Source organism: Anguilla anguilla, chromosome 7, assembly GCF_013347855.1.
Source record: "Anguilla anguilla isolate fAngAng1 chromosome 7, fAngAng1.pri, whole genome shotgun sequence".
NCBI classification, from domain to species: Eukaryota; Metazoa; Chordata; class Actinopteri; order Anguilliformes; family Anguillidae; genus Anguilla; species Anguilla anguilla.
In genome coordinates this window covers 44,234,413-44,247,202 of record NC_049207.1, presented here as the reverse complement: position 1 = coordinate 44,247,202, position 12,790 = coordinate 44,234,413, and the positions used below count along the sequence as shown (strand labels likewise).

The following is a 12,790-nucleotide window of genomic DNA, read 5'->3' as shown; positions in this document are numbered from 1 at the left end:
AAGCCAGCCAATTCCTGACTGGAATGTGTGATACCTGCTTAAACCTTCTAGACGCCAGTAAGATTCCTGCAGATTACTGACTGTTTTCCAGGCCAGGTGTAGCCTGCCGTTTGCACCAATCAGCACGCAGCATTGGCTGAGGTCAGCGTACCTGTTTTAAATCCCCAATGGAGATTTGGCCGGTCCGCAATGGATCGCAGGCGACGAAGCTCTGCCTCATGGGTCTCCGGAGCCTCCGGACCGAGCTCAGCATTCTGAGCATGGCGTCGGCACACGGCCCCGTCAGAACCCCCATGTTCACCTGGACCCGGGGAGAGAAGCACATCAGACCGGAGTGGACCGGACTGCACCAGGCCACACGGAATGGAAACAGACGTAGACCAGACTGAGCATGCTCAATGCGCAGACCAGCATGTCCCCCTCAATCAGCAATCCTGCAGAGGCCTCGGCTGTAACCCTCATCACCTCCGGCTTGTGAGTTTGTCTTATTTTAATCGGCATATCTGTTATTAATATCTGTCATTGTGTCTCCTACATTTCTCATGTCATTATGCCAGAGGTTGCTAAGCAGACAAATAAATTATATAATCTCCCTAGAACAAAAACACAAGAATACATCATTTACTACCCCATGGTTCTGTGTTGAAGTACCATTTGTAGAGAGGTCTATGGCTCTTTGAACAGCCCTTTGGGGCGAAAGAAATATTTAGTTCTGTATTTGTGGTCTTGAGTTTTCCAGGTTGCGATGTTTGACAGATTCATCTTTCGAACATAAATAAGTCACATGACCATGGCAGCCTGAGGCCAGGATTTTTTGGGGGCGGTGGACACTGGGAAAGATTGAGCTGCAGTCTCTGGGCTAATTCCAATCGCTTATTTTCACTCCATGCATCCTTTCTTCATGTCATTTCCTTGCTGCTTAGCTTCACTCAATGGAGGATGCAAGGAAAGGATGCGAGGAAAGGACACGAGGACGTAGGACTTGAGGAAATGTGTATTAGGAAAATGGAACGTCCTTGTTTGGTGAAGCATCAGTTTGAAACCACGTTAATTACCGGTGTGGCAGATGAAGAGAGGTGGATCCACAGGTTGATCATTTATATGCTTTCCAAAAAAATAATTCTGCAAAGGGTTCACTCGTGTATCCTTGCTGAAGCATTCTCCGAGAGCCTCCTTGCCCGTTCCTCCAAGGAGCGTTTAATGAATTGGAATGTCCTTAAAGATGGTGGACCTTGATCAATTTCAGGCTCAGGCAAGGACTGAGGAGACGAGGACAGATAAAATAAACGATTGGAATGAGCCCTCTGTGTTAAAGGCCAGAGAGGATTGTGGGTTGGCCCACCAAATTAATTGGCACAGCCAGTTACACACCTGCCTGTGTTCTAATTAGAAGCTTGTTAAAATCGGGTATGTGGGAGAAGCACGGAGCTCCATTTTGAAGGAAACTGGGCCTTATGCTCTCATTTTGTGGGAGGCATGGTTTTTCTTTGTTTTTTAAATGAATGAATTCCCAGGCCCATGAGCACACAGACACAAGCACACGCACGCACACACACACACACACACAGTATGTCCTCTCTGTGTTATGTGCTGCTCCACTGCGTCTCTCTCTCAGAAACCTGTCTGAAGCTGACAGACTCCTCGAAGAAAAGTAAAGTTAGGATGGAGACATGGTAAACCCGGTAGTGCATGTGCAGTGTGTTTGCTCTGAATAACACCCTCCGGTCGCTGCTTTTCCCCCAACATAAAGTGTGTTTATGGTGTGTGTAAAGGAAAACGACACCATTTACATTAATTATTAATGTTTACACAGGACCAGATGTGTAGTCTTGGAAGATAGCTCAAACGATATATTTTATTTATTAAGCCTCTTTAAAACCATGCAGTTGAGTTAGTTGACCCTTATTAAGTTGAATTGAGTAGTTTAATACAGGTCACGTGATCACCCTTATAAGTCACAGGTCACATGATCACCCCATAAGTCGCAGATCACATGATAATCCCTATAAGTTGCAGGTCACATGATCTCTCCATAAGTCACAGGCCACATGTTCACCCCTATAAGTCACAGGCCACATGTTCACCCCTATAAGTCACAGGTCACATGATCACCCCTATAAGTCGCAGATCACATGATAATCCCTATAAGTTGCAGGTCACATGATCTCTCCATAAGTCACAGGCCCCATGCTCACCCCTATAAGTCACAGGCCACATGTTCACCCCTATAAGTCACAGGTCACATGATCACCCCTATAAGTCACAGGTCATGTGATCCTCCATATGAGCGGCGGGCCGTACCGGCGTGCGCGGCAGTGGCACTTTGGGTCGATGGAAGGCGGTGACGGGGCGGGGCTGCAGGGAGAGGAGGAGCTGTCGCAGGAAGTCGGCGTACGGGATCCTGCCGTTGAGCGCGACGCCGTACTTCAGCGCCAGCTGCTCCAGCTCTGACCGAGTCATCCTCACGCTCAGATCCTGCAGGATGGCTGGGACACAAACATGCCAGCCGTCAGCTCCAGACACATTTACTAACAATAATAATAATAACAATAATTTGTTGCGTCTATATAGTGCTGTTGTCACACTCAAAGTGCTCCACAGTGATGAGGGTGGAAACTCGCCTTAGCCACTACCAATGTGTAGCTTCCCCCCGGGTGATGCACGGCAGCCATTTTGCACCAGAACGCTCACCACACATATGCTAAGTGCATCTATTCATACTGATAACTATATTCTTAGTATATGACTCCTGGTAAGAATTAAAAAACTTAAAGGTGGTCTACAATCAGGGCTGGGGAGGTATGTCCCATTCAGTCATTCAGGCTCCTGATTTAATATTTGCGTTTAAAATCCATTTAGTAACTATCATATGGAATGAGAATTTTAATTGGAATATTGGTGAACACATATTTGTTTAGAAAAAATATCTGTATTCTGAAGGAAAATTCACTGGTATGTAAATGAATTTCTAGAGTAAATAGAGCAGATGAGCCAGGTGTGTTTGCAGGGTCTGCTGGGAAATGGCGATGTAAAACTCCGCTGCTGACATCACAGTACCCAGGAAGCGGTCCGTGCCGATCCCGCCGGATCCCGCCGCGTCCTCGTCCCGGCACCGTCGCTGGACGTCCCTCCAGCAGCCGCGGATCTGCCTACGCACCGTCCTGTCCAGAGCGTCGAAGCTCTGCAGGGGGGTGGCCCCGCCCCCCTCCGCAGAGGCGTTCCCCCTCGGTTCCTCCCCATCTGCTGACTGGAGGAGTGGCAGACATATTTTTTTTTAAAAACAAAATTCTAATAAAATTTTGAAGAACTTATTCTAAATTAACCAAATTCTCATTGTTCCTTTTCATTGAGACAATTTTCAGATTGATGATAATACCTGAATGTTGGCTTGTCTGAAGGGAATTATTTGAATTTTAAATTTCCTGAAGAGCAACGGTAAGATTATGATGAAATGGAACATGCATAGGACCACAGGTTACACTGACCCACTGGTTCCACAGGTTCCACAGGTTCCACAAACTATCAGCTTTGTGTTCCTAACAGGTCACATGATCACCCCATAAGTCGCAGATCATTCTCCACACCTCTGTCAACCCAGTCAATTCAGCTGCAGCATTCTAGTCCGTGGTGCTGTGTTCCTCATATATTATTTCTGAAGCACTCTACCTTTGTGCGTCCGATGGTGCAGGGGGCAGTTCTGCAGCGGCGTATGGCTGTTGTGGGGACCCCTGAGTGTGCCCTGGGCTCTCCTCCCTCCAAACTTTGGGGTTCCCCACCAGAGTCCCCACTGAATCTCTTCAGAAACTCTTTGTACTCCAGGTTTCCAAACTCATTCACCGGCAGCTGCTTCCACAAACTCTCAAACTGGAGCGAGCAGGAAAGAAAAACAAGCTGCTTCTGAATCGAGGAAAATGCTTTAAATGTGGTGTATTGGTATGGATGTATTTGTTCGGAAGGATTGTTAAGTTAATACCTTTACCCGTACACTTCAGCCTTTTCTAGAGCACCATTTGTACATACAGTATATGTACAAATGGTGCTATGAAATATATATATATAAATATATATATTTAAAATCCTGTTGATGTGCAAAGTGGGCAGTTGCATACATTTCATAACAAAAGCTGAGTGATTCATACCTTGAGTGCCAAAACAAGGGCGTACCTGTTCTGGCGTGAGCCTCATGAAATGGCGGTCGCAGAAGATCTTAAAGTCCTCTTTGGAGATGAAATTGATATGGGCGTAGTCCAGGTCGGCCATCTCCTTGGCGACAGTGTAGATCCTGGCACAGACCACCTCCCTAATGCGTTCTAGGATGTCACTCAGAGGAAGGGGGCGGGGCTGCAGCGAGCCTACCATTTTCTCTACTTTCCCCAGCCGAACGTCAGCTGTTTTGACCGTTCCCATTTCCTATGACCATGAGATTTTACACATGCTTTTATCACTCATTCTCTTCCCAAAACACACACCTTTTAACATGCAATAAGTGTGCGAATAAGAACATATAATCTTCCTGTTCTTTCTTTAAACACGACCACATTCAAATGGCTCCCACTCTTCAAACCCTCACATGCACAGAAACTGTTGTTCCTGCACACAGGGACACATTCACGGGTACTTGGGCTTCTCTATAAACGCAGATGAACTGCAATATTACTGCGAAAGCACTTGTTCAGATTTCCCTTGGAACAAATTAAATTTCAGCACAAATTCTTCTCGTGGCATCAGAGTAGCAGAAGGGAGCTGTTAACATCAGCGAGGTCTTTTGCTGCAGGCCTGTGCAGGTAAAGTAACATTCCCACCTTGTTTAAGATGGTTTATAGCGGGATTATAGTGTGTTATCAACAGGTTGTGATGTTAAGGTGCGTTCTCGCCGTGCTTAGTAAAGTTTGTGATGTTAAGGTGCTTTCTCACCAAGTTGAGTAAGGTTTGTGATGTTGAGGTGCGCTCTTACATGGTCGTGGGGGCGGAATCGTTCCAGGAACGCCCTCCAGGGGACGCTGTGATCCTCCTCTCTAATGGGCAGATCGGCCAGCAGGTGCGTGAGCTGCCTGTCGGACAGCCTGACGCAGAAATGGTCCAGAACCCTCCGGAACTCCAGGGTTGAGACGGTACCCCTCCCACTCCTGTCGAGGGCAGAGAAGGCCTGGAGAGAGAGCAGAGCGGAGAGAACGAGGTGTCACCTGAGACGGGTACCAGTCTCACCTCTGTCTCTGACAGTTCTTACAAATGAGACAATATGTCATTATTCTGTAAATTCATATGTCCAATACACCTCACATGCTGCTGGTTGGCTTCAGGCTTATGAACTCTGAGGCCTCAACACAATCATTCAGAACAAGGGTGAAGGGAAACACTTCAGTTTATTTACAAGTCAAAGTTAAGGACAAATGTTGATGTAATCCAGCATTACACTACACACTACACACTACACACTGCACACTGCACACCAACTACCATAATAGTAGTCATTTCCTAGACTGTTATATTTTTCACTGGCAGATGCTACCTTATTTTTTATGAAAAATTCTGTATCATAACATTATGCCCTATAGCTAATATGATCATATAATATATTTTCCCACAGAATAAGAATTACAGAAAAATGCAGCGTACAGAGACTGTATTACAGATAATGGAATTTAACATTATTTTAAAAATGCTGCATAAAATAGTCCATTTCAGCATAATGTGCCACATGTCTCTCTCTCCCTCTCCCTCTCCCTCTCTCCCTCTCTCTCTCTCTCTGTCACTCACTCAGACACTATATATATTTCTTTGCTTGCCTTGTGGAGGGTGTGGTAGGAGGTCGTGACCTCCTCTCTCACTCTCAGCATCGCCTTTTCGGGGCTGAGGTGCTCCACGCTCTCTCTCTGAGGGACGGGCTCTGGGCGTGGCCCTAATTGGGGCCCCGGTGTCACGCTGCCAGCTGTTGCCAGTGCCTGTGAGTCCGAACGCTCCTCCGCCGTCTGCCGGCTGTGGCCACGCCCACTGCTCTCTGGAGCCACGCCCAGCTTTTCAAGGAACTCAGAGTGGGTGAGCACGCCTCTTCCCTCTCCGTCATACCTGTTGGCAAAATTGTAGGGGCGGTTGGTCACACGGGTCTCTCTCACACAGAAACGCATACGCCTGCCATGTCATGTCCACTGTATCCAGTAGAGACCAGCACAGAGACTGCCGTATGTGTTACCATGCCTTGAGCAAAGAGCATGAAATGATGCACAGAGAAGTAGGAAATATCAAAATGGTGGACAGCCTGACAGTAAAGTTAATTACATACCCTGGCTACTAATGTAATGGCTATTTTTATGTTTGCTAAAAAAATAAAGAATTGGTATTTGATTTATCGTGAGATTACCTAGCTGAACCATAAACCATTGTGCTCTTAATTTGTCAAAATCATAAAAAAGCTGGACATTCGAAGTTCCGTGTGGATGTTCCTTTCTGTGTGACAGTAAAGCATGCCCACTTTCTTGTGAGTGACAGTGTGCTTTGAGCTTGTCCTTGAAGAAAGTTGAAGGCATTTTTTTGCATATACGCACTGCCTGAGTGAAACCAGCGACAGATAACATTAATGAACTTCCTGTCTTCTCAGAGAGAAGAACACTTCAGGCACTAGTGTGATATCTTTTTCATTTGGTTCCTTCTCATTTGAAGCATAAAAGTTGTAAGAGATCCCAGCACATGTGGACAGATAACATGCTACTCTTTATTACTGTTTAATGAAAACATTTCAATTAAATAGAAAAGATAAAAAGTGAAAATTATTATTGTTCGTGTAAGAAAAAATGTAACAAAAATGGTTTAACTCTAGCCCACACCACTAGCGGTTGTCTAACCTGGTGCCCGAAGAAAAATGTGTGTTACCTGGACCAAACTTTTTCAAACTGGTTTGCAGTTATGGGCAAAGCATAGGAGTACAGCAGCTCTCTCAGGTCCTTCTTAAAGACGAGGCCATTTCCCTCCTCATCAGAGTGAGCAAACGCCTGCACAGGGAGGAGACACACGCGCAAATCGCTGTTTATTGCCACCGTTTACATTCAGCTCTTAGGGAAAGTGACTGCACATACATTTCCCACATTCAAGACTGCAGGGTGACAAATACAGAAAACTGTAGAAAATTTAAGTCCCACTCTGTTGGAAGTGAGTGGTGAAAATGTGAAACTTAGTTTGCAGAGCCTTCTTTAATCGGGCGATCGTTAGTCTGCCTTAAACGAAACGCACCTTCGCCATCTCAGACCAGCCGCGGCGCGCTTGGGACACCAGGTGACTGTGGACCTGTTCACCTGCTTCTTCCACAAACTGCTTCGATCTGTGAAGAAATGTAAGAATGTTATTTAAGAAACAGAGGAGTGTTATTTACTGTGTTTCATATGGCATGACTGCAACAGACATTACTTGTGATGCAAAGAAAGAGCCACAATGGCAGCAATGCACCCAAACTGCCCTAAGGAGCAAAGTTACATCTGCAAGCAGCAGACCCAATCGACCATCTAACCAGTGAATGAACTGGTGAACTGTTTCTCAGTATCAAACGGACTACTGAACCTTCAAGACCTAAAGGAATAATGAGGCATGGGAGCAGTGACTCCTGGGACTAATGACCCGTTGGCTCCTGGTACAGGACCACACAATGAGCGAACACTCAGTATCGCTGCCCACAGGTCCACGTGCTTACACACACACACACACACACACACACACACTGCTCGCAGCGATGCATTAGCAAACGAACAGCTCCCAGCAATTCTTTTCTAAACAAACAGCTCCTATAGCGATTCATTAACAAACAAACAGCTCCTAGCGATTCATTAGCAAACAAACAGTTCCTAGCGATTCATTGCAAAACAAACAGCTTCCAGTGATTCATTAGCAAACAAACAGCTCCTAGCGATTCATTAGCAAACTAACAGCTCCTAGCGATTCATTAACAAACAAACAGCTCCTAGCGATCCATTAGCAAACAAATAGCTTCTAGCAATTATTTTGCAAACGAACAGCTCCTAGTGATTCATTAGAAAACAAGCAGCCTTCAGAGATCCATTACCAAACAAATAGCTCTGAGTTATTCATGAGCATGCAAGCAGCATTTTCATTTTAATAACGACTTGTAGTCCAAAACAACTTTTGTCATAATTGAATCAGAGCACTGACAGCACGCAGGTTGTGGATACTGTACCACCATACAATAAGGAAATGTTTAAAGGGGAATTACCACAAAAAATAATTTCGCTCATTTAATAGATCAAGGCTTAAATTATTCACTCTCTCTGTGTGGCTGACACTCACGGAGCAGCAACACAATGCCTATATAGAAAGATATTAATTGCCTGATTAACCTACAAGGTAAACAAAGAATGCTGAGCAGGGCTATTTTGCACCTACGTATATATAGTATATACTGTAGTATGTATATATGAATAAATGGCTATAGATGAATGTCTGATTATGTATGTCTGTAAGACACAGTTTGATGATATTTCATTTGGGTATGTTTGGGAGACAGGGAGCTCACTTGTTTGAAAGAGGCAGTGGCCCCGGCGGTTGGCTGCAGGCCTGGATGGTGCTGTGGAACTCTGTGTAGTTGAGCGTGGCTCCGGGTTTGAGTCCCAACAAGTCCAGCATGCGCTGGTACTCCTGCTCTTTGGTGACGAACACCAGGCTGTCAATCAGGCGTCTGACGTCGCCCCTGTCGATGACGCCGTCCCGGTTCCGGTCTATCAGGAGGAAGGCGGTGAGGATGTCCTGAAAAGCCAACAATTCTTCAATGGGGAGGCCATGGATCTCTGTGCTACCCGTTTAAATCTGTATAGAGTCTAGGCCTCTCACCCCGTGGTGCTTCTCGATCCTCTCCTTCATCTGAGAGAGACATTCCTCAGCTGTCAGGAAGCGTGCCTGCTTATCGTTATTCAGCTCCGTGGCCCTCTTATCTGCATGTTATTACAGTGGAATTACATTTATTACACTGTTATAAACACTATTATTACAATACACACACTTTGCAACTGTGACATTGAGGAAAATGACCTTACTTAATGAATGCAGGTTTGAAGTCTGCTGTGGCCTCAAACAAGGTGCTTTATCTCAATTGCTTCAGCTACTATTCAGAAGTATAAATTACTTCTATATAAAAGAATGTAAGCTGTGTCTCTGGGTAAGAGTGTCTGGTAAATACATAAAATGTAATTATGCAGTGATCAGTGTTATAATAGTATGCACATACTGTACCTACTATGCAGTGGTCAACATTATTGCAGGATGCACATTTTTCTTCTGCTACAATAAGTGAAGTTTGGAGAAAATGTAATTTTGAGCCTTCAGTTTCTGTGCTACTTACTGAAAACAATATAGTTGTTTGTTTTGTTGACAAATGAATTATTTATGAGGTGAGATTAGTCTAACAGCAGATATTTGTTCTTTAATGTGGATTTTTTTGCGCATCCTACATTTTATTCTCAGTTCTGAGGTGTTCCGCACGTGACTTCGCATTTAAAGCTCCTTTTAATTGCCGTTTCAGAAGATAAAAATGAGAGATGTCCCTCTCACCGTAAAAGCTTCCAATGAAAACGCATAATTAGGCAGAATATCAAAAACGGAACCGTTCTACGTTCCTTCTGTTTTTGCCGCTAATGAGAAACGAGGACCTATATCTGCACTTAATTATCCTGCAGATGACTCATCGAGTTAGAAAAGGCTATGATATGATGTGCTTAGTGCTGGAATCTGGGAGGACAGACAGACAGACATACAGATGTGGGGGAGGGGTGCCGAACAGCCAAGAGGCAGTGAATTTTCTGCACTGTAATACAGCACCAGAAACTACCAACCCAAACCTCCTGTAGTTAAGAAGCAGGGTGGATGGAAAGAACTCAGGAGCTGGCTATCTGGTGTGTCTATAGAATCTGTGATGGTGCTTTGTTATTTAATGATTTTTCACACATATGTATTTTGGGTCGACGAAACAGAAGTAAAAATGAGATTTTTAACTTGTCTGTTAAACACCTTCACTTCAACAGAAATGTGTTTGCCTGCGGTGAGGATCTTGAGTGCACATGTGTGTCAGTGTCTGCTTCACGTGTGTCGCCACACACCTGACGGCCAGTCTCACCTTCATATTTAACCAGGAAGTCGGCATGGGAGAGGGTTCCATCCTTAAAACCAAGAGCTTCAGTCAGAACGTCAAACTCCTCCTGACCAAGAGGGATTCCACAGTTCTCCAGCATCTGAGGGGTGAGATTTCATCAGGGGAATGTACAGTTAATCTACACCACCACCGTTCTGACCATACGTGAAGCACCTCTACTGCCATTCACCCCAGTGAAACAACCTGGCTTGTGTTTTCCCCGTGAAGTCAACAGCCAGGTTATAGCCAAGTAACATGACGAGGTGAGTTAACTGAGGTGAGGTGACTTAACTATGTAATCAGCTGCTTTAATCGATTAATCAAGATATGAGTAAGAACAAAACTTGATGCACTCTGAAGACCCCTGGGCCATACACACCCTTCATCAGGAAAACTGACTGAAATTTTAAGTTCTGGTGTACTTGTCAAAAATTAAAATTATCCTACAACCTCTATGCTTTCATTACTATCCATTATCATAAGGGAACAAAATTAATATTTATGTTGCTTGTCCCTATCTCTTGACAAGCTGTTTGCTGATTTATTTAAACATTAAGCGGGTTAAAAAGAAAACATGAACAAAGTCAATCAATGTGCAGGCATGTCCGTAAAAAATCCAGTAGGGGGTTATCTCAGAACTCCCAGTGCTGCTGGGCTCATTATTCAATCATGACAGAAACTTCTAGAGTAAGGAAAACGTTTAGAAGCTCACCCTCCTGAAGTGCTTTAAACTCAGAGTTCCATCTGTGTTCCCTCCCGTTTCCAGGAGACAGTCGCCAATGGTGATGTTCCGCAGAGCCAGGTTTTCTCTCAGCTTCCTCAGGACAGTGTTCTCCACCGCCAGGGTTCTAACACTGCGCACAGATGGCCTAGAACCACAAGAGTGCATTACCAGAGCTTTCCAGCTACAAACCAAACTCAATCATATTATAGATATTTATTATCTAAAATACAGTCAATCCTGGGCTGTAAGGTCTGTCTACAGAGGACCAGCACAGGGGTGCGCAAACGCATGCTACCAAAATTATCAAATACAATTCTACCACCATGCTAGCAAAAGGGCCTAATGCACATGCTATTAGAATGAGCTAATTCAACATGCTATCAAAGCGGGCTAATGACCATGCTATGAAATTGGTAGCAGAATGCGCTAATAAAAATGCTATATATTATAAGCTAACACGTACTAGCAGAATGAGTGAGTACACAGAATTATTAATGCTGTTACCTGCTGGTTGCCCTCTGGGCCTTTGCAGCACTGTCTGTCTCTCTGTTCCTCTTTGACACGCCCAGACTGTTCAGAAACCGGCCATATGCGAGTCTTCCTGAGTCCGTGTGTGGCTCACAAAGTCTGCAGCAGGCAAAGGAAACACCATCACGTCCCACAGATGTGTCAACCAGAACTAGGTCAGATTTGAAATATTTTTAATAATTTAACACTTTAAAAGCAACCAGCAACATTCCTGCAGATCACCGATCATTTAAAAGAGGCATCTATTTTTAATTATGCTTTCAGAATGTGACTAGAAGGACGGAGTGTGGATGGACCTGTGTTTCCCTGTTGCTGAGATACAGGGGCTTATAATTATTCTTCACTGCTGGTGACTAAGCATCACACTGGAGGATATACGTAGGTTCACTCAGCACCACATTGGCTTTGAAACCTGCATTCCAGTCAGTGTTAATGTTCTGTCTTACTCACTGTACTATAGTCACCCAGCTGTGAGGGTAAGTTCCATAGCACTACTCCTTAACTCTAATCCTAGACAGCTGTAGGGTTCTTCTTGTGTTCACTTTAAAAGCAACAAGTGTAGACCCAGAAATCTGCTCAGACTGTGACTCTATAGGCCTACTGACTCACCTGTAGAAATGTCTGTGACTCTATACTGACTTACCTGTAGAAGTGACCCTCTGATACAGGTAGCCCATATCGGTTGATGACCTCCCTGAGTTCATTCTGATGAACCGTCCCATTATGACCACGGTCGTAGTTTTTGAGTGCCTCCATGACCTGGTCAAGGTGCTCGGACAGTTTGTCCCGCAGTAACCCCTCTACCTGCACACAGGTAATCAGAGCATGGGTCAGATCAGAAAACTCAGACATAACTGTACTGCCACCCTGAAAATGCCATCATGCTGTCCCAGCTGTGCTATCATTGGCTAATCAGCATTAGTGGAAGACTCTCATTGGTTAACTCACTGTGCTCCAGGCATCACTCTCAGTTAGCTTGTATTTCTGCTGAAGCTCCTGTGTGCTGCCACTGCACTCCTGGGTCTCTACCTGAAGAGGGCGACACCTGCAGGTCAGGGCCCCCCACTGTTCTCTGACTCCACATTCTCAATCAGTTGGTGGAGTATGAATGTCTGTTTAGTCGGTTAGCTAATGGTGGGTGGAGGGTGATCGTGTTAGTATGTAGTAGGAAGAGGGTGATGATATTAGCAAGTTAGCCTCTGGTGGGTAGAGGCTGATAGTGTTAGCATGTAGTAGGAAGAAAGTGGTGATATTAGCGTGTTAGTCTGTAGTGGGTGGAGGGGGATGGTGTTAGCATGTAAGCATGCTGTGGGAAGAGAGTGATGATATTAGCGTGTTAGCCTGTAGTGGGTGGAGGGTGATGGCGTTAGCATGCTAGCCTGTGGTGGGTGGAGAGTGATGCTGTTAGCATGCTA

General features: G+C 44.9%; 1 protein-coding gene across 2 annotated transcripts in view; it reads right to left on the bottom strand.

The window, feature by feature from the left end:
- efcab6 (EF-hand calcium binding domain 6) overlaps positions 1–12,790 on the bottom strand; it is a 28,101-nt gene that overhangs the window by 804 nt on the left and 14,507 nt on the right. For both annotated transcript variants that reach the window (XM_035427746.1, XM_035427747.1), the window contains exons 13-28: positions 12,324–12,404; positions 12,019–12,179; positions 11,352–11,474; positions 10,836–10,992; positions 10,109–10,223; positions 8,830–8,930; positions 8,516–8,745; positions 7,225–7,312; positions 6,868–6,986; positions 5,787–6,066; positions 4,955–5,146; positions 4,165–4,410; positions 3,667–3,864; positions 3,058–3,247; positions 2,302–2,486; positions 152–301 (exon numbers count right to left, since the gene is read on the bottom strand). In XM_035427746.1, coding sequence (XP_035283637.1) covers positions 152–301; positions 2,302–2,486; positions 3,058–3,247; positions 3,667–3,864; positions 4,165–4,410; positions 4,955–5,146; positions 5,787–6,066; positions 6,868–6,986; positions 7,225–7,312; positions 8,516–8,745; positions 8,830–8,930; positions 10,109–10,223; positions 10,836–10,992; positions 11,352–11,474; positions 12,019–12,179; positions 12,324–12,404 — 2,616 coding nt within the window. The remainder of the gene's footprint in view (positions 1–151; positions 302–2,301; positions 2,487–3,057; positions 3,248–3,666; positions 3,865–4,164; positions 4,411–4,954; positions 5,147–5,786; positions 6,067–6,867; positions 6,987–7,224; positions 7,313–8,515; positions 8,746–8,829; positions 8,931–10,108; positions 10,224–10,835; positions 10,993–11,351; positions 11,475–12,018; positions 12,180–12,323; positions 12,405–12,790) is intronic.